Source organism: Thermobia domestica, chromosome 1, assembly GCF_964235325.1.
Source record: "Thermobia domestica chromosome 1, izTheDome1.hap1.1, whole genome shotgun sequence".
NCBI lineage: Eukaryota > Metazoa > Arthropoda > Insecta > Zygentoma > Lepismatidae > Thermobia > Thermobia domestica.
This window is the reverse complement of record NC_137454.1, coordinates 140,004,724-140,026,659: the sequence shown is the minus strand read 5'-3', so window position 1 is coordinate 140,026,659 and position 21,936 is coordinate 140,004,724. Positions and strand designations below refer to the sequence as shown.

Genomic DNA, 21,936 nt, shown 5'->3' with positions numbered 1-21,936 from the left:
ACAAAATATTACATTCGCTACATACATAGTCAACATGTCTATGAAGCAATGATATAATTAACGCATACAATACTTATCAAAATAATGGAAATACTTTAACAAATGCTCCTCTTTGCAGCTTCGGAACTACACAAACTCTAATCAAAGTAAGTACTTATTATTACTAATCTATGTTGCAGTTCAGGCAATATATCATTGCCTCCATCAGACACATTATTTTATACGTGGAAACTGTGTTTGATGAACACAATGGATTGCCAAATCTAGCATAGATTAGTAATAACAAGTGTTTTTATAGTCAGATTTTATTTTTATTTAATTTTGATAAAATGCAACGTAACTGATTAGTATCACCTTTAGCCCGTGCTACAGCTTGTATTCGTTGGTAAATTGAGGTAGATACGTGAATCATTTTCAGAGAAATAGTGAATCATAATTCACATAATGCAGCATTTAACTGCGCCGGACTAGTTGCTCTAAAATTAGCCATGGAAGTTCAATAATGTTCAAGTCGGAGGACTGAGCGGATCACGGAAGGTGCGGCTGTTTCTCATACTACGTGTCAACGAACATGCTGTGTGTATTGGCGCATTTTCATCTGGGAAGACTGCGTCGTTGTTTGAGAAAAAGGTCTGTATCACTCAGCAGCGTAGCCAGGATGTGTGTTTAGGAGGGGGTGGGGGAAAGTGCTGTTATAGGTACATATAGAAACATTACAAACTAAAAAAATGTATAAACATAAAAATATATAAAAAATTACAAACGTCAAAGTACCAAAGTACATTGTCGGACCTCTTTGGGGGGGCGGACCCTCTGCCCCCCCTTCCCTACGCCACTGGTATCACTGAATGTCTTTTAAAGTGTTTCCATAATCACTAATATTAATCTGCCATTCGAAAGTAATAATAAGACCTTGCAATTCCATGAAATTGTGATCCACAACAGCACAAGGCTACCGCAGTCCAGAGCATACGCCTCTTTGGATATCAGCTACATAAACCATGCCTGTTGCTGGAAACAAGAAGAAATATGACTGATTGGACCATATTACTTCTAATCATCAGCAGTGCTTGTTTTACGTTTCCGACACTTTTTTTTTTTCTGTAATGGCAGCGTGGTCAGAGATTTCAAAATCATAATCTAATCGCAGGAAGTTGACATTGTGCAACCCTCATCAGATTTCAATCGTGGAAAACAGGTAGTTCAGATACTGATTGATTTCTGCAGTCAGTTGTATTAGATCTAGAGTTCCCTATGACAGTCTTCTTCAAAGTTCGGCGATCCCTATCACCTAGACTTGATTTTCGTTCACTATTCTTGTCAAGAGTTCTGTATGCCGTTATGACTATCTCTGCTCCACAATTCGGCTCAGTCTCCCATTTTAAACCACCAACGTCTCGAGTACTGCATACAAGAATGTGTACTATAACGCTCCGCGTACTACTGTCATCCAATTCAACACTAACATAAGGCAGTAACTTTGCATGAATGTTCAGCGTTATTAACTCACCAAGATTACGTGTTGTCGTACATTAGGTGTTTCCATTATTTTGATAACGATATGCATACGTTTCAAACTTTGAAATAGATGTTATTTAATTTAAATAAGAACTATTCGAAAGATAGTCATTTTTTCTTTAAAATGCATAAAATACGTTGATTCTTCATTACTGATGAAGATGTTGAATGTGTGCAGGTGAATGAAAAAATGTCGGGAGATGAGTTCTTAGTTCCGATAAATATGTCTGCACCCTATATGTCGTTACAACACTTGTAGAAAATGTTCACTTTATTAATTAAAATAATAATAATAATAATAATAATAATAATAATAATAATAATAATAATAATAATAATAATAATAATAACTATCTAATTAAAAATTTGCCTTCTTTTGTTGCAGTTCTCTTCAAGAATCTTTTGACTCTTAAATGATATTTCTTATATTATTTTACAAACTCTCTAATAATTGGCTCAATCGAGCTTATACGCACAAAACTTTCATTTCATTATCTAATTACACAGGTCAAAAACCAAAATAATAATAAATTGAAATCGACACTACAATGCTTTGAAATGTAAGCTTTCAAACAACAAATAATAAAATTTTGCAAACTTGAGGTCTTGTCCTGTATTGTTTGAATGTTCTTCCCGAAGACGACCTCTAGCTATTGACCATAACGTAGCTAGGGCTACTACTCCCAGCAGAGGAGAGTAGACCTACTCATTTTTTTTTTCAGTATGGTTGAAAAAGACACAGAAAATTTGATATTAGAGAGTGAAGAAATAGACTGAGATTTAGGCTTAGAAATACCACATACACAAGAACTGAGTAATTATGGTTTTATTACACAGATACGCATTTGCAAATGTCAGTGCACGAGGTCTCGGGTTGGATTTCCGATGGGAGAGTATTGAACGCAATACAGTGCTTTGGATTCCACCTTAAATTGTGGGTCCACGTCTTACATAGCCTCAGTGCTCAAAAGGGGTGCTAAACTACAACGAACAAATGACTAGATAAGTCGTCTGTTTTTCAGTGCTACCAGATTCATTCATATACAGTACCCGATGTAGTTTTTATACACGTAGGAACTTTACTCTATATCAATTTAGTGTTTTTAGTGCTTCAGTATAGCTAATTAGATAGTTTTAGCAAGGACACATAATTCTACGTTTATATCTAGGATTGTAAGAGTTAATTTAGAAATCAATGAAGTTTAAGAGAATTTTAGATAAAACGGTGGTGAAAGTCAATGATAACTACATCATTCAAGCAAGAGACCGTGTAGTAAGCTTATTTTTCTTATACCGACACTGGTTTCGTGTGCTAATTTAGAAACTCTTACAGAAAGAGAGACACTAAGATAAATTCATTGATTTCATACGGATAAAAACACAACACCGTGATGTGTTTCGTAAGTCATGAATTAAAACATTTCTCTGTTGATACCAATTCATTTAATCAAAAGCAACTTAGATATTGCCATAAATAACTGTTCACCACTTACCTTCTTTATCGAAGTTGTTTTCGTTCAACTTTGATTCACTTATGGAGGATGTCTTGAGAGTTTTATCCTCAAGTAATGTCTCTTCAATGAGTTTTTGCTCTATTTTTTTCAACATGCATACAAGAAGCTCACATCTTTGAAGTGCTCGTCTTTGTGTTTTCAGAGGTTCCATCTGATCTTGAAAGTGGGACAAGATAGCCGAGCATTCACCTATGGCTTTGGAAGAAATAAAATTAATTTATTATATAAAAGTGAACCAATGCACATTAAAACATATTACAATTGATTGAATTTTAAAATATTTATGGTGCAAAAATGGAAAATAAAAAAAATAGTTACAATATTATACTTAGCATATAGTTATGCATAATTAAATATTTAGTTTACTATTCTAAATGATGAAACTCTAGAATGACGATAGTGACAAATACCGGAAGAATCTCAAAGATACCCACGAACATGATGTTCACAGCAAGCGTACGTCTTGCGATAAAACATACGATCCTTTGGAACAGAGATGAGTGCTCACTGACTACCACCATGCCCTCTATATTAATAACTAACGACTGTTGGTTATTACTATTGAAACATTAGGAAAGAGAAGAGCTAGCAGTATCAAACTGGTACATAGATATACAGTATATATGATGCAAGAGTGGAATATTTACACTTACAAGTCTGTATGATGTGTAACGGCAGGTCGGAAGCCTAACACATCACAAACAGGTAAGTATCGCGTGGAGCCACGATGGATATAATAACTGCTACGTCAGGCGATCAGATGAAGATCGGAAAAAGGAGACAGTGAAACTTAGTTTTTATCTTGGAATCGTCGGACGTTGCATGTTACATACAGTCACGCATTTTCCTATTGGAAAATAGCTCCTGTAGAGGTGGGATCCCACCAGGCCGAGGGTTCCCACTTATTTTGGAACGCATCAATTCCTGACTTTCCCAGGTTACGATTTACAAAATTTCAAGTCTATATATAATGTAAAAAAGCAACTATACTTGTTTCGATCACGGAGTTCTTTATCTGTTATATGTACATGCACGTAGTATTGTATAGGTAAAGAAGTTTGCGGAACAGAGAAATGGGGTCTGAGAAGTAAAAAATCTATACTTAGAATTCCCCGACTTTTTCAAGTTTTCTCATCTTTTCATGAAATTCCCGGACTTTTTCAGAACCTCTTATGAGTAAACTGCATTACCTGACTTTTCCAGGTCGGTGGGAACCCTGAGGCCCACACACTTCAGCGTCATAAATTAAAACATTTCTCCGTTGATACCAATCCCCGTCATATATGCCATTCCATTTGGCCTGTCATGTATGCCATTCTCGGAGTCATCCCGTTCGCATACCCTCATGGTGTGCAATCAAAGGGCTCCACGAAATATGCTCCGACACTCCAGAAAACCGACGTGCAGATTCTCAAACTTGCTCTGTTATATTCCCGAACTATTTTGCATGTGTTTACAATGTGATTGTAGGATTGCCACGCTGATACATCTACAGTCGGTGATATGACAGGGTCATTGTAATAGTTGACGTTGGTGTGTTCTCACTTCCTCAAGCAAATAACTTCATACTCGCATTTTCGTGGATGCATTCCAATACCAACACCAATTTCGAGGGAGGATAACGTGCAGTCTCCATACGCCATAATTCCCCACGATAAAAGGCAGAAGCCTCCTTCTAAGGCTACTCGACGAGACAAATTTCAATTGTCGGGGCACATTAGTGTCGAACACACATATTTTTACTACATGACTGCGACTTACTTCCTTCTTGCGGTCCGGTCCTCTTGTCAGGAGCGCATGACCGGTAAATATGCAGCTGCACTGTCATATCACTATTCTATTCATCCCTTCTATGCATTCTGCAGATGTCGGATAACTCTTTCTTAGTAGCAGTTTTAATGATCAACAATAATTGCCATTCTCAAGGATTTCAAGAGCAAATCACAATACTATTACAGAGTTACGGAAGGATTCATACAAATACATTTTATGAAGGACAAAATAAATCTGAAGTGGAAATCCGATACATTCCTGTCTGAGTGATCTGTCCAAATGGTTATTCTATCCCATCCATCTGGCAGCGTAGTCTCTTAAGCCGATAAAGCAAGGAAACCGTGACCGCAACTTTTGACCTAATTATATTAGTGCTAGTATGCAAATACGAGGGTTGGAACTTCAATAGTGACAACATTGCTTTAGAGACGCTACACAATGGAATAAAATAATATCCTTCGTACCACATGTTAGTTACACACCTACCTCACCTTAGCACAAATAAACTCTTCTTTCCGACGTCACACTCAAGGGCAGTAGAGAAGAAGAACAGAGCGTTGCGTAGGGAGCGATTTATGCTACATACACAAACACATACGCGGGCGGTGTAAGACATTGTTGTCATGTTGTTTTCGAAACAAGAACAATGGAGTTGGATAAAACTTGAATGTGCCCGAGGCCGTACAGCACAAAAGTGTCATCAAGGTCTTCAAGAGCTTGCGGAGAATCTGGAATCCGCATTGTCTTACCAAACAGTGACAAGGTCGGTACGAATCTTCAAGGAGGGACGCCTAAATGTGGAAGACATGAAATGGCCTGGTCGTCCCCGTACCAGTGAAGAAGATGTGAATGCTGTTACCGCGTTACTGGACACTGATCAACGCCATATTATTCGTGAGCTAGTCGAAGAGATAGAATTAGCGCACACGATTGTTCTGCAGACTCGGAAGGAACGGTTTGGCATGAGTAAAATTGCTCATGATGGATTCCGCATAAGTTGACAAAAATGCAGAAATGGCTACGACACGACGCTGCTCGTACCCACTTGGAATCCTACGAGTGTGAAGAAAAAGCTTTCTTACGCCGTATTTTTACGCTGAATAAAACATAGGCCAAATAGTACAAGCCACAATTGAAACGCTAATCATACGAATGACGTCATTACAAATATCCAAAGTTCGTCAGAATCCCAGCAATGTGAAAATTATGGTGACTCTTATGTATCACTAGGTTGGTGTAATCTTAACGCATACCGTTCCCCCACATCAGACCGTTAATGCGCAGTATTTTTGTTCCTTCCTGGAACACAACTTGCGACCAGCCTTAAGAAAGAAGCGGCGAAATTTTTTTGCAGAACACACAAATCATTTTGCTGGACAACGCTCAGACACATACAGCGCAAGGTGTCGCTGACTTGTTCGATCGATGGGGGTCGGAAGTGTTGTACTATCCACCCTTCTCCCCATACTTAAGCCCTTGTGACTTTGACTTGATTCATAAGATGAAATAACCTTTTCGTGGCATTCCTTTCAGAACTACTCAAGAGATTCTTCAGGCAGTAGACCGGTCCTTTATAACTATCAACTTAACAAGTGCTGCTATAGGTATCCAACAACCTCCACACCGCTGGCAACAGGTTATACATACAGTAATGCTGGTGACAATATTTGAAGGACTGTAAATTTTTGTAACATTTGTATCAGTTGTAAATAAATAGTTGCTACTACTAAAGATCCAAGCTCGTATAAATATTTTGTTCTCAAAGTTCAATATTCGCTATATTCATTGAGACGCTTGATCCCCTTCTTTAGTGCTATCAAGCAAATGGTAGATTCGAAAAAAGACAAGGTTATTTTATTTTCCTCAAAAGAGTTGAGAAAAAATTGAGACGAAGAAGAGGAAGAGTTGAGATAAAAATAGCAGGCAGATTACAAAAGAAAACATATATAAATCATAATGTAGAATTTAACTCATTTATTGTTTGTTTGGTTTCATTGAAGTTTAGCGTTCCTTTTCAGCACTGAGGCGATATGAGTCTACAGTTTAAGGTGAAATCCGAACCACCGTACTGTGTTCAATACTCTCCCAACGGAAACAGAGCTTGCTTGAACTTAATATACCAATATGTGATACATCAATATCAACCTGCACACATAGCTGCAAACTTAATTATCTTGTATGAAAAAAAGAACATTTAAGAATATTTTTTTAAAAGTAAAATTAATATGTCAATAGTGTACGCTTTTCTTCTGTACAGAATTCTAATACCTTATACACGTATTTTAGTATCGGACCAAATTGCTTTGTGTGGACATTTTTCTAACGTTTCCATTTTCCTCTTCAAGTCACAACTATCAATTCAACAGTCGTATACAACAAAACAAAACGACAAATAGATTACGTCTACTGACTTCTATTGTTTACATTCTGACAACTCGGCAAAGCAATTCCTATCCTTGAAAGCAAGACGATCGGAATGGCGAAAGAAGCATTTAAGAGGAAGTCTATTTTGTGGATCCTTGAATACGTGGTGTGATTGGAAAGTTTTAAGACAGTCGGCAATACTGCTCAGGAGGAGTAGATATAATAGCCCACTAGCATGGAAGTGGTGGCTTGGTGTGTCCTTGAGACATGTTAAAACATGCACTGAGATATCTTTACCCAGTACGGCGTAGCAACCAGTTGAATGCGGGCGTGTATGTGTCTTGGCGGATTTTAAGCGCGCAAAATGGATGAAAAATAGGAACAACGCGTTTGTGTGAAATTTTGTTTTAAAACCGGGAAATCTGTTTCGGAGACTTACGAACTCTTAAAAACAACTTTTGGAGACATGTCTGAGCCGGTCAAACGTGTTTATCTGGTTTCATAGATTCAAAGATGGCCGCGAGTCAGTAGAGCATGACCCCCGGTCTGGCCGGCCTTCAACATCAAAAACTAACGAAAACATTGCAAAAGTTGGCGATTTAGTGCGCTCGAACCGTAGACTTACAATTAGGGAGATGGCTGAAGACCTGAATTTAAGTTTCTATGCGGTTCAGTCAATTTTAACTGATGATTTCAACATGCGTCGAGTGTCCGCAAAATTCATTCCAAAAGTGTTGTCACACGAACAGAAACAACACAGACTTGAAGTGTCCCAAGAACTGTTTAATCGAGCCGAAATGGACTCAGATTTCTTGAATAGGGTAGTAACAGGTGATGAATCATAGGTTTATGAGTATGACCCAAGAACAAAGGCCCAATATTCTCAGTGGAAGAGCCCAGATTCACCAAGACCAAAGAAAGCGCGACAAAGTCGGTCGAATGTGAAGATAATGTTGGTATTTTTTTTTTTCGATTCTAAGGGTATCGTGCATCTTAAATTTGCCCCTAGGGGGCAGACAGTCAACCAGGAATACTACAAAACTGACTTTCAACGTCTGCGCGAAAATGTGTGGCGGAAAAGGCCTGCCCTTTGGAAAGAAAAGAATTGAATTCTCCACCACGACAATGCACCAGCGCATTGTGCGTTCTCGATCCAGGAATTTTTGGCCAATCCAACATTCCTGTGCTTCCGCAATCCCCGTATTCCCCAGATTTGGCCCCTGCCGACTTCTACCTCTTTCCTAAATTAAAATTGTCATTGAAAAGGAAGAGATTTGACAGTTGAAGACATTCAAGCAAATACGGAGGGAGTACTTCACACCATCACGGAAAATAATGTTCAGGAATGCTTCCAGAAGTGGAAACACCGTTGGAATTGGTGTGTTCATTCAGCAGGGGACTACTTTGAAGGAGATCCATCACAATAGCCTATAAGTACTGCCATTTTTAAATTACAAGCCCACTCTTAAAACTTTCCAATCACACCTCGTAAAGAATTGAGAAAAAAGTCATAAAATATTTTGTGTGGGGTATTGTACTATATGAACCAGAAACATGGACAATACGAAAAAGCGATTTAAAAAAAGACTGGAAGCTTTCTAAATCTGGGTGCGGAGAACAGACAATTAGCTGAGTCAAGTGGAAACGAATGAGAGGATGCTGGAAGTGGTGGGGGAGGAAATAACATTTTTAGATGTAATTAAAAACAGGAAGAGAAACTAGTTGAGACATTGGTTCAGAAGGAACTGTATCATGAGGAACATGCTAGAGAGTACGTTGGCAGGAAAGAAAGTGAGACGGCAACTCATGTTTCCTCTCCCCAAAACTCCTTTCAACCAATAATATCACATAAACTCAACAACAGCAACTCTACAAAATAATTACAATAATTTATCAGGCAGTAGTCTGATAACTAGTATTTTATCTAGAAGTATTTTCTTCTAACTAGTATTTTCAACTAAAAGAAAATAGTAGTGATTGATAAAAGCAAAAATTTATAAGAAATAAGTCATTGCAAGCAACAGAAACGGTTATTGATGAACTGATAGGGAACCAACAACTCCAGTTATGGTATACCTAGGTATAACATACATATATATTACACATATATACTCAACAGCAATATACAACAAGAGCCATTCCATGTCAAATCAACCACATTTTCAGAAAAAAAAACTCGTCGTCTCAGAATTTGATGAAACTTGATGTACATATAGGCCCCTATAAGAGATGATCAGGCACCAAATTTTAACCCTGTACCCTCTGTAGTTTCAGAGTACAGGTTAGTAAAAAAAAAATAGACAAATTTGATGTTTTTTGTAGAACCTTGTTAGCTTTAATTTGTCATATTTCCTGTAAGGTCGCAATGAGAGAAAAATAATACACCATTTTGAAGAGGAAAGAATAGGCTACGAGATATGTCAGGAACATTTATTTGAAAATTATTTATCGTTTTTGGGAAATCAGTCATATCTCAACAAGTGTCCATTTGATTTCCTTGAAATTGGGTACCAAGGTAGCCCCATATGTCCGACATAAGTGTGCCAAATGTCAACTTGAGCTAAGATTGGGCCTGGAGTTTACAATGATTTTCGTGTGACCATGTCGGAAGACACACCTAGGGTGCCAATATGGCAACTTGCCAATTTGTCAGTACTGGTGAAATAAGGTGTAAATGATCTAGCAATCTGTAATTCAGTAATCCTGTGGGGATCTTTGGAACATTCCATTATCAATCGCAGTACATTGCATTTACCTAAATATGTGAACATTCTGGAAGGTTCACGAATCATTTGGAACATTCTAGAAGGTTCTAGAATAATCTAAAACATTCGGAAACATGAAGAGGAAGCCACCTTCCTAAAGGACGCAGCTCGACAGATTCCTGGAACCCATAAATTTCACTCTTTGGTTCCTGTGTCTCAAAGAAAGGTCGCAATGAGGTAATATTCTTTTAACCAGACTTTTAGGAAGAGTTAGTAATTGCAGAAGATGCTTTACAAGCTGACATTACCATTGATAGAATCAGGGGCTTTGTTACTTGCACCTATGGTGGCTTGCTTGTGTTCTGCAAGTCGACGAGACACATGAAACAGTAAAGTTGTGTTTTCTGAGACCTCATGGACCAGCACCTACCTTTGTATATCCAGATATACCAGATGTGCTCTCACTGCCTACTTGTGACATCATCTCTCTTGTTGATCCCATAACTGCAACTGGCCGTACCTACACGCTCAGCAACAAAGAGATGGAAGAAGCCAATCGACTGCTTCAACACAGGCACCACTGACAATTGATCACTTCCAGCAGGTCAGTAATAGCTAAATATTTCTTACACCTGACTTCAACAATTGGCAAGTTGCCACATTGGCACCCCAGGTATCTCTCCCGACATAGTCACACGAAAATCATTGTAGACTCCAGGCCCATTCTTGGCTCAAGTTGACATTTGACACACTTATAGCGAATATATGGGGCTACCTTGGACCAAATTTCAAGGAAATCAAATAAGAACTTTCTGAGAAATCACTGATCCAATTTGATTTTCAAATAAATGTTCCTGATATATTTTGTAGCCTATTCTTTCCTCTTCAAAATTGTATATTATTTTTCTCTCTAGCTCAATATTTACGGGAGATATGACCAATTGAAGCTAACAAGATTCTATAAAAAACAACAAACTTGTCCTTTTTTTACTACCCTGTACTCTGAAACTACAAGGGGTACAGGGCTACAATTTGGTGCATGATCATCTCTCATAGGGGCTTACATGTACACTCATGTCCAAAATTATTGTCGCATGTCTATAAATATGTTGTTGTAGGAATATAATTTGATAACGAATTCTCCCGGTATTTCTTATAATGTTAGTATGTGTATATTCGGCAAAGACATGTATGTGGCAAATGTCATGTCAAAAGTGCAGTAAATAAGAACAATAAAACGAAAATAAAACTTCCTTGTCCATTTAGCAATATTTTGTTTTACTCACTCTAATTTTCGTATTTATAATTCTTTTCCTATGAAATTTATCACAAATATACATTTCCCGATTATAACACAGTATCAGTATTAAAAGTATCCTGCAAAATCATTATCAAATCATATTCTTACAAGAAGACAGTTATAGATATCCGACAATCATTTTGGACATGAGTGTACACCAAGTTTCATCGAAATCTGACACCATGAGGTTTTGGGCCTGATTGATTTTATATGGAATGACCCTCAATACATCATATATAGAAGAAAGAAGGCAAATTAAATATCAAAGACATTAAAATAGCATGTATGTTGATATAAACATAAGATAAATCGAAATGTCTCAAAATCATAATTTACCATAATGATCAACTAAGACGTTATCTATAAGTTCCTTAGTTTTTTGAAGAATTCCAAGCTTCAGATGTTCCATTGTACGAAAACAAATGCACAATGACTCCCTTATTGGGTGAGGCTCTTATTGCAAATATCAAGTTTCTCAGTGACATGCATATACATTAATGAATGGTTAACAACTATAGTAAAGTCTTTGCTGTTTTGTATTAAAGTATGATTTTTCAGATAATCAATATTTCAAAAACAAAGTACAGGTACATTCAACATAACGATTTTAAAGAAAAACAAAAATACTTCAATAAATTCAATTTATTATGACTCAAAATCATAACAAAAAATGACTCAAAATTCATGTCACCAACTTACTTGAGTTAAATGTTTAATACCGTATATATTGATAACTGAACCAAGTTTATGTTTTGGTTACAAGTCTTACTAACGTAATCTTATCCTGTTTCTAACACTTTTCGTTAGAACTGAATCTTCACGTTAATATAAGTTAACACACCAGCACGGTAAGCCGGAGATCTTGGTTTGATCGTCGGCCTAGTATTTTTATTCCGAGTTTCATCAAAACTTTACTTACAAAATTAGGCATTAAAACAAATAGGTATTTTTTACCATTTCTCAGTAAATTAGTTTACTTGGTCTAATTTTAATAGTGACATACCAAATTTTACATCATCGATCAAGGCCGAAAGAGAAGACTCATCCTCCATGTGATCCCTGCAGCATTCAACAAGTAATATTAGTCTTTCAGCTCGCTTTATAACATTGTTCACAAATATTTTAATAGATTCATCCGTCTGATTATGAAAAGTAGCTTTTAATGTTGCTACCAATCTGTACACTTCATCATGTGTAACCTACAAATTAAGATATAAGACAACAGATGTTATATTACAGAATATTACGGAAGATACATTTGCAGTAAACATACATTTTTTTTTACATACATAATAACATACATGTATATATAAAAAATAAATCACCTCGCACGCTTTTCTCGAACGCACAAGCCTCACTTTCCAATATGGATCCCACTGTGACAGGACTCAAAAGAACGTGAACCAAAGAGCCTCCTCACCTCTTTGAGGATTCGAAATCGTCGTTCCAGCAAGAGCCAGCACTCAGGTAGTTGTCCATAGTAATCTGATGTTTCAATATGCCGAGAGTATGGGGAATGCATTAGTTTCCCAACCAAGTCAGAGGCCGTGTCTGAAAGTGCGCATTCGAAGTAAGCTTATTTCCGGAACTGACGTCACCTAGTGTGCGTCAAAAGGTCCAAATTCACGTCTGCGAGTGCATAATGCGTTGTGTGCAAGGATGTACACTAAATTAGTACACTTGTGTGCTTAACATGGCGGTTCCTCGTAATAGGAACAATGATATTGTCGAAATGACTTAATAAAATTTTAAAAAGCATATTTTTAATATTTTTTGAGGTGATCTTATAATTTACTTGATAAATACATAAATTAATGATTTTATAAGTGAAAATAAAACTGTTACACAAATAACAAAGGTATTTATGTTACGTTCTCTGAGTAAGCAATAGAATTTAAAATAGTGTAGGGAAAGCAACCAAATATTTCTTTAATAATGCTATAAAGACATTTGTGCTTGTAATATTACATGGTTTATGAAGCTTAATTGTGATAAATGAATACCTAGATTATTCATTTACTCTATGGCAACAGCTACAACTGCAAATGTTAATTCGTAGGTAGATAGGCCTAATTTTCCAGTTTTGATTTTAAACAAACAAATTCCTTTCAAAGCTACCATATTTCCTAGCACTTGGTCTGTGTAAGGGGCCGTAATATGCCAATTACCATACATTTTGCAATTTTGATAGCTGGCCAAAAGTGAAATACAGGTCAAAAATTTCTTTCTACATATTTATCAAAAGTTTCACAAATTCCTCTTAATTCATATCATCCCATTACTGTGCCCACTATGAAACGATTATGAACAAGTATTTTTTTCTGTGAAGTTGAACAATGAGAACCATTACATAATATACATACTGTATTTTACATAAAGCAGTCTCTTAATTTTCATAAAATTCTTATTATATTAGGAGCTTTTTTTATGGTTATACTTGGACAAGGAGATTTATTTCGTAACTGCAGATTAAGAACATGGAGACACTATTTCGAAGATTTACGGGTAAAATCTATAGATTCACAAAGGAGTAGTAACATCTAAGGAACTTAATTATTAGCGCTATATGATAGCAATAGTCCAATCAGTAAGCCTGTAACTGAAGCAATACGATAGTACTACCACAACTATACTGTAAATGTTGTGTAATTGCCTTACGGGAAGCAATTATATACAATATGAACTCTCTCCCAAAGTAGTTTTGCTCCGCATTATTGTAAATAGCGCTCCTCTCAGTACCTTTGTGTCCTAACTCTTGCAAGTTGCCTGTTTTCACTTACAATGAATTTCCTAAGTTACTTCGCAACAGTGTCGTCAGCGCCCTAACCACCAGTACTACTCTCCTCCCGATGGATTAATAAATATTCCCTCGCGCAAGCATGCCTAATGAAATAGAACATCGCCAATAGTTTAGTGGGTTTTATGCTGTTACGAGTTTATTGTGCACATAACACAATACGTATATAGTTATTGCCTTTCCGCCCCGCTCTTGTTAGTCTGAGCGTGAGAGATCCGAAATGACAAATATTTGCAGGTACGGAAAGCTGAAGCTGTTGGCATTCATACAAGAAACTCTTAAGTCATTTTAAGGTGCCCTATATTGTCAATCTGTATGATATATTTATCTTTAATATAACTGGAAAGCCATTCATTTAAAAAAAAAAAAAAAAAAAAAAAAGTTTATTTTTTTCTAGCACGCAAAATTCTCCCTTCTTTTGTTATCAATGTTCCATGTTCCACCACGATGAGGCGCTGTAACGAAGTGAGGATCAAAAGTTAATTTGATGAAGTGTGCACTCCATTTGTAGAATTCTAGCGTGCATTCTTGAAGTGTGCACTTCGCACTTTTGGATACGGCCAGAGAATGGTGTCACGAGTGACCTTAATATTGAGTTAATTGATGTCAACCAATAATTACAGCGCAATGCGTTAAAAAAAAAAAAAAAAAAAAAAAAAAAAAAAAAAAAAAAACCTCCTCACGTTAGCATTTTGTCTAGAAATAAATCCTTCCCCTGTCGAGCCAACACGAAAACAAAAGGAATTTGCTCATGCCGCTTTCTAAACTCAACTCATATGGGTCTCACAATGGAATCTACAGTGTGAGAAACTTAATACCAGTTCCCATGCTGATAGAAGCGTTGCCAAATGGTTTCTGCAATGTAATTAAATGATTCTTCCAATGACTTACATATTTGACCATTATTAGCCTCAACAGCCGCCTTGAGTATGTCGTTGTCTATGGTTTAAGTCCCGCACTGATGCGTCCCGCAGGGATTCATCACCGTTCTTAAATCTGTTAAAGCACCGTTGTACTATCCACTCATTTCTTTATTGCATGTTTGCAACATTTTTCTTCCTATTTTACTAGAGTTTGTGACCAGTTTAAAGTCATAAAGCATACAAGATCAGATAATGCTGTTTAGCGGTTCCCATGTTTAACCTCCTCGTACTGACATCTCTGTTTAACTGTAGCAACCACAACCAGCAGACTACAACACAAAACACTCACTTATATTTTTCTCTTTTAGCTCGAAAAGAAAGATGTAGTGAGTGAGTGCACTATCACCACGTGAAAACCCGACAGAAGTCTTATTTATACATGCGCTTTTGTTTACAAGGTTTGTGATAGTTATTTTTAAGGTACCCTGGAAGGGAAGCTGGTTGATATGTTCTATTCCACTTGGCAACAAGCCAAGGTGTTTCAGCGAACGTTATAAGCAGAATTACGCAGAAACTCGGATTTTGTGCGTTAAGGAACTGCTTGTGTGAACTAACTTAGTATTCTAGGTCGTTATTAGATAATTGTGTCACATGACATTAATCTCAAACTCTAATTGGTCTAGACTTATGCTTTTCTGACTGAACAGGCGTCCCTAAAAAATCAGGTGTGGTACAAGAAGCTGACTACTTGTGACGGAAAAGAATTTAATTAATATGTAATGTTGCATTTTTTATTATAAATGTGTTAATACATATTTCTATAAGTGTTTATACTATGAACTAATAATAGTATTTTAAAAAGCAAGTGTGATTAACTAGATGATGAGGGCTGAAATTCAACAGTACATCGAAAACGCATTTCATTGCCCGCTCTTAATTTTCAGCATTATTTCCTTGTAAAAGTTCTTGTGTTTAATTGTAATTGTAATAAACAAGTAAGTAGTGAAGCGGTGATTTTCGTGTATGATGAATCCTTTAGTCTTGATTATGTGTTTGTTTCTTATATTCGAACCACGTACCCAGATGCCAAGCATCGGTGCTATCCCACATTTATAGTCATGTCTTTTTATTTTATTTTATTTTTTTTTTTTTTAACTCATTTGTGTCCCTATAAAATCAAGTAACTCTCAGCGCATTACTGTGACATATGATGCGATATCTTAAAGACGACTGAGATACATTATATATTTTAAGAGTGGAATTAGTTGAATGATATCTTTGTTTCATTTTGTTACTTGTATGACCTAAGGAAATGTAAAACGATAAACATTCCCATTGTTAGAAAGATGTCAGGATGTAAGTTAATTGCATCATTCATTTGGCCTTATAGTTTGTGAAGAAGGGAAAATTTAGTTAATTTTCATTGATAAAAGTTATGTTAATAATTTTTGTACTGATACAATTCCAATATTGATATACATGAATATTTTTTGTAACAAAAGTACCTACATATTTTAAATTTAAAAAAAAGTAATTAAAAAATAACTAACAAAAATATTACATACCGAATATTTGTATAAATGTAGTGTATTTATATATTTTTCTTTTTTCCAGAAAAATCTGAATATCACTTCATCAATCTATTTAGAAGTGTTCCCAAATGTCTTCACATTTGACACTAACTTTTAAAGGTAACTAACGTTTTTTCTTTCTTTCTTTCTTCATGTTACGACGGAATCCATATTACATACTATAAGGGCAATTATGTTAGTTGAGTACTGTACCACTGAATGTGTCACAAAGGTTAGAACCATGTGATATCGTTATTCTAAATACGGTAAAATAAATACTTACCTGCGCAAAAGCAGCTGGATCGATGATTTGGTCCAGATGCCACTGCAACTCTTTAATTTCCTTACACCAGTAACGATAAAGAAACCGAAAATGTGCTTTCCGACCTCTATTCGTCGGATCCAAATAATATGCTACTAGAGCAGGCACAAGTTCAGGTTCCAGAGATTCTAAACTAGCAAGGCAGCATTTTATTCCTAGAACTCCTGCCAGAAATAAGTAAAACATAATATATTAAACTTCTATTTTGAAAGAAAAACAATAAGTACATTAAAGCTATCTTTGTACCTCAGAGATTATAATCCTTAATGTATCATTTCGATCAGCGCTGTGATCTTGATCACTACCACATCTGTCTGTTTCACTGGATACCTGGTCACTTCACATCAGTTTACATGACAATGTTAAATTAATTATTTTGACGTTACGCCCTGTAAAATAAACGTGAAAACACAGTTTTAAAAAAAACACACAACAAAAGTATATGATTTTTAACACTTTTGAAACAATGGTATTACGTTCCTTGCAAGTATGTAAAAATTGTTTGTTTTTAAAAAAGTGATGAAAGTCATACACTTTTTGTTGTGATTGGAAAGTTGGAAGTCTCTGCCTTGACCTATGCCTACAACCATATTTAAGACAAAATTCAATGCTACTTTACCTTACTTAAATTTACAAAACTAAGTTTTTATTTCTTTTTAAATCCAAAAAAGCACAAAATGTCATTTTTCAATTGAAATGGAGTATAAGTGCCACTCCTTTCCTACTTTTCAACTGTGTTTAAAGATTCTTTTGCAGGGTGTGCTTAATTTCAAATATATTACTGCAGCCGAAATAATATTAAGAAAAAAAAATTAAAATACATTAAGACACTCGCCAAGTGGGCTTTCTGTTGGATAAAAACCGTGTGCGTGCGTTTTCTCGGAATTGTCAATTTTCTCCCAATTTCTTTATCCCCATTATCACAGTCTCCTTTAAGTCTATACGGCATAATCATTGGACGTAAAACTGAACGATTTCAATTTCACGACACTCGCCAGCTCGCCAGGCTCAACAGACAGAAGCCAAGAAATAAACTCAAAAGGTACTCATCTTGTTCTTATCTACACTATTACGATTATTAAACAATCATCAATCGTCGAATTTCCTGCTGTTTTACTGCCAGCGTTGCCAAGACAGTTAAGAAAATGGGCTTAGTGTGAATGTGATGAACGGGAACTAGTTATACAGGTAATAATTGTGAATACTAAAATATTATATAACTTATAATCACAAATTATCTTGAGGTTCCCAGTGCAGGTCTCCCGCAGTGTAAAACTCAAGCTATTATGTTTCTTTTGTAGTTGGTGATGACAGTAACTATGTCAACGATGTTCTCAAATTTTTTTCCCAGAAAATCCATGTCAGAGTTTGATTTTCATTCCTTTCTTTGAGTGAAAAACATCTTGCATGTTTGTCTTTCTATGAACAATGAAGACTTTTTGATAACTTGCATCTTATTAATGTTCTTTTGAAATTACCTGATGAAGAATTGTCGCAAAAATTTGACATTTGAACATGGTTCAATAAATCCGTAACGGTGTAGAAAAGGGTAAAATTTAATAAATCTGTAATAATACAGAAAAGAACAATTAAATTCTTAAAAGTGTAGAGAGGAACAAATATTCAATAAATCCATAACGGTGTAGAAAAGTGCAATGTATGTATCTTTTGAGTCATAACAGTATGAAATAAAATGATATATTTCAGTTTTACGTCCCACGGTTATGCCGGCTAGGCTAAAGGAGATGGTGACGATGAGAAATGAATGCAATAGTGAAATGAATAAAGTAGGAGGAAACAGAAGAACCCCAAGTAAACCCACGAATACAGTGTTTGTCTACCACAAGTTATAACAGTAATGAAGCTGTTTAATAAGCTTGTATTAATAAGCAAACAAAGAAAGTTTAAATCCAGATTCCAGGTTAGTGAGTTGCTTGCTTTTAAGTTAACGTCGTTTACTGCATCGAGGCTGTATAAGACATGAAGCTATAGCTTAACGCAGGATTAGAACATGAGCTCCTACTGGGAACTGAACCCGAGTTTTCTGCGCAATTATAGGTAATTTTACTACAATTTAAAGAATCAAAATTTTGACAGATACTCATCTTCTGCGTTTGAGAAAAGAAAGAAGTAGAATAAAACAAACTGGATTTAAAAACAATTAACTTAAATATCTTAAATAAGGCATACAAATATGGAAAAGAAAAAGCAGTTACAAGAAATACAGAAAGAAAAAATTGCAAGAAATACAATCAGTTATATAGCCCATTAAAAAATAAGTGACTACCACAAAATAAAATAATAACAGTTTGAAATATAAACCTTTTTTCTTCTTTGTTTGTTATTCTTGTTGTTTCATATATATTTGCATATATTAGCTTACATAGAGTGTCTTATGAACCAGACAGATGACTGGATGAGACGCATGTTTGATGCTTAACCTAATCAGAAACAATAAAGAAAAGAAAAAAAATAGATAATTGAATAAAATTACTTACTTTGCTCATCACTTGTACATGCAATAGCAAAAACACCAATTTGCATAATTCGATCCATTTGTAAGTCAAAAGCAGCAATCCTTTCCTTCAAATCTTCTTTGCATCTTGTGCCATTATCCCGGTCACTGGAGCACACAAGTATCAGTTTCCTCAAAGGCGCAGATGGATCAGAAAATACCTAAAAAAATTAGAGAAACGTAATTTTTACTGAATTATTGCAACGACAAATATAAAAGAAATGTTTCCAACGTCTTTGGTTGAGGAATTGTCTAGCAAAACGACGGAATTATTAAAAACTGTTGGTTACCAGTTCGATCAGGATCAGATAGATTTTCCACTCGTTAAACTATGACTACGGTATCAAAAACAAAAGCTTGTCATCGAGTTCTATCTGGTACCAAGTCCCTCCAATCATAAAAGTCGATCTTCTCTCAATATCCTGTTTTATAAATAGTAATAGCGCATTTTTGTACATTTACAGTACATAAATAAGTAAACAATCTGTACCAGCAGAATAACATTTATCAATTATTATTTGCAACCAACGACATACTTTTTATAGCCCAAATATTAATTTTTCTCGATAACTAAACATAAGAATTTACTCACAAGTATGTCGCTTTGCTCAATTTGATGTTATCTATTAATTAATGTATATCTCATTTTAGTATAATATTAAACAATAAAAAGTTTTAGAAATAATAATAATTATAGACTACATATCATTAACCAAACTATATACAATAATTGTGTTCGTGTCACAATGAAAAGCTTGATAAATGTATATTTTAGGACCAGTCTTAACTTAGTAGATGGCGTGATTAAGAAAATACATACGAAGATTTGGACTCATTCATATCATTTTGTTCAGTTCAATGAGATATATCAATTGGTTAGAATTAGGATTAGGAATTAGATTTTTGGACTTTCGGCATCAATGGCTATGTTGGCCCGTCAGGAATGATGTCTCTCAGTAATCACATTACCCGGGGAAGGAAAGAACCGACCTGGGACCATTATGTGAAGTACCATCCTGGCATTTGCCTGTTGTGAATGAGGAAAAGCCCAGGAAAACCTCGCTCAGGATGGCTGTCCTGAAAAACCTTTTACACTTTCTCCACCGACTGGATGTATCGATTGGTATATATATCTAATCTTTGGACATTTTTTCCGTCATATGCTAAAACGGGGAATTCTAATAATATTGTACAATTCTCCGACTTTCTTGTTAATCTATCCAAAGACCTCTTTCCTACCTGCTTCCCAACTACAATCCTACATATCTGCATATTTTCCATGAAAGCAACGTATCTCGCCAATCTTAGATAACCCGACCTTACGACACTTGGTAACAAGAACACATCGTGAAGTTCCGCGTCGTATTTACTAGTTCTCCTTTCAATATTTACCTTAAAACTTTCTCGAAAAGCATCAACCTCTGTTCTGCAAGTTATCAATCAAGTTTCACATTCATACAGCAAACAAATTATATTTCTACAAATTTTCACTTCGAATTTAGCCGCCACAATAAGAATTTAATATACGAAAACGTATTGCGAGTGCAAAAGGCACAGATGCACACATATGAATGCTTCTACATAAGAGTGGATTCAATACACAAATGCTCTAAAAGTTTACATTAAATATTAAAAGCTAACGATATATTAAATATTAATCAATCAATTCTATTGCATACGTCATAGAAAAATTGAATTAAACGCAACAACAAAGTATTAATATAATTAATTAATGTAAACATATAGATACATTCGCCAAGAAATTCCATACATTCAGTTAGAACTCCGTATGTATTTTTTCTTACCAGTTAATAGAGACGATGCAAAATAAAAATAATACTTAAACAATTGATACAATGATGAAAAGGAAATAAGACGACATTGCCTAGAGAGGAACGATCTACAATACGACGTTGCACCTCCAATTCTGAATCCAGGACACTACTTCCACAAGAGCGACTTATCACTAAGCAAAAGTTACTAACTCATTAACATATTCATCACAAAATGCTTCAGCAATAATAAGAGTACAAACCTCTACAACCAATCTCAAAAGTGCTGTGTTTACATTCTGCTCAAGCAGAGTTAGTGCATCAGAGAGTAATTGAGCTTGAAATGTGGGAACTTCCAGTTTACACTTTTCCTCTGCAGACGAAGCAAAAATGGCCTTCATTGTCTGTAACTCTCTCAACGTCTGAAATATAAATTATATATAAATACTTTTATAGTAGAAAAGAAATATCAATCAATCTCCACGTTCACTGTTGCCATTTATATTTTATGGTCTCTCTCTTTTTTAACACTTTACTAAGTTAATGTATGCATTTTACGTACATTCTATCCATAAAAAAAGAAATAATAATTTTCTTTTACCTTAATGAGTAACGTTACGTCCCTTTTCCTTGGTTATAATCAATCAAGTATCGAAGACATTTAGCAGAATATATAACAAGGTACTGTTTAATAAACTTCTATAAATTTACTCCAGGATGTTGTAGCATTTGCACAGACGAAATGTAGCCAAGGAAAAGGAACTTGCCATTAAGGAAAGCAAAATTTAGTCTATCTTTAATAGGCCTTTTAAATCAATATAAAATGATTACAAGATTGCTAAAGATTTCGCCTCTTAGAAATCTGACTTGCATATTAAAGAATAATAATAAAATTGCTTATTGCTGCTGGATTTCTCGAAGT

At 35.4% G+C, this 21,936-nt stretch overlaps 1 protein-coding gene across 1 annotated transcript in view; it reads right to left on the bottom strand.

Annotated features, from left to right (window-relative positions):
• The window catches only part of LOC145689636 (catenin alpha-3-like), a 51,236-nt gene that overhangs the window by 4,060 nt on the left and 25,240 nt on the right, over positions 1–21,936 (bottom strand). The window contains exons 7-11 of the mRNA XM_081763827.1: positions 21,278–21,436; positions 19,226–19,403; positions 16,689–16,891; positions 12,178–12,373; positions 3,012–3,227 (exon numbers count right to left, since the gene is read on the bottom strand). Coding sequence (XP_081619953.1) covers positions 3,012–3,227; positions 12,178–12,373; positions 16,689–16,891; positions 19,226–19,403; positions 21,278–21,436 — 952 coding nt within the window. The remainder of the gene's footprint in view (positions 1–3,011; positions 3,228–12,177; positions 12,374–16,688; positions 16,892–19,225; positions 19,404–21,277; positions 21,437–21,936) is intronic.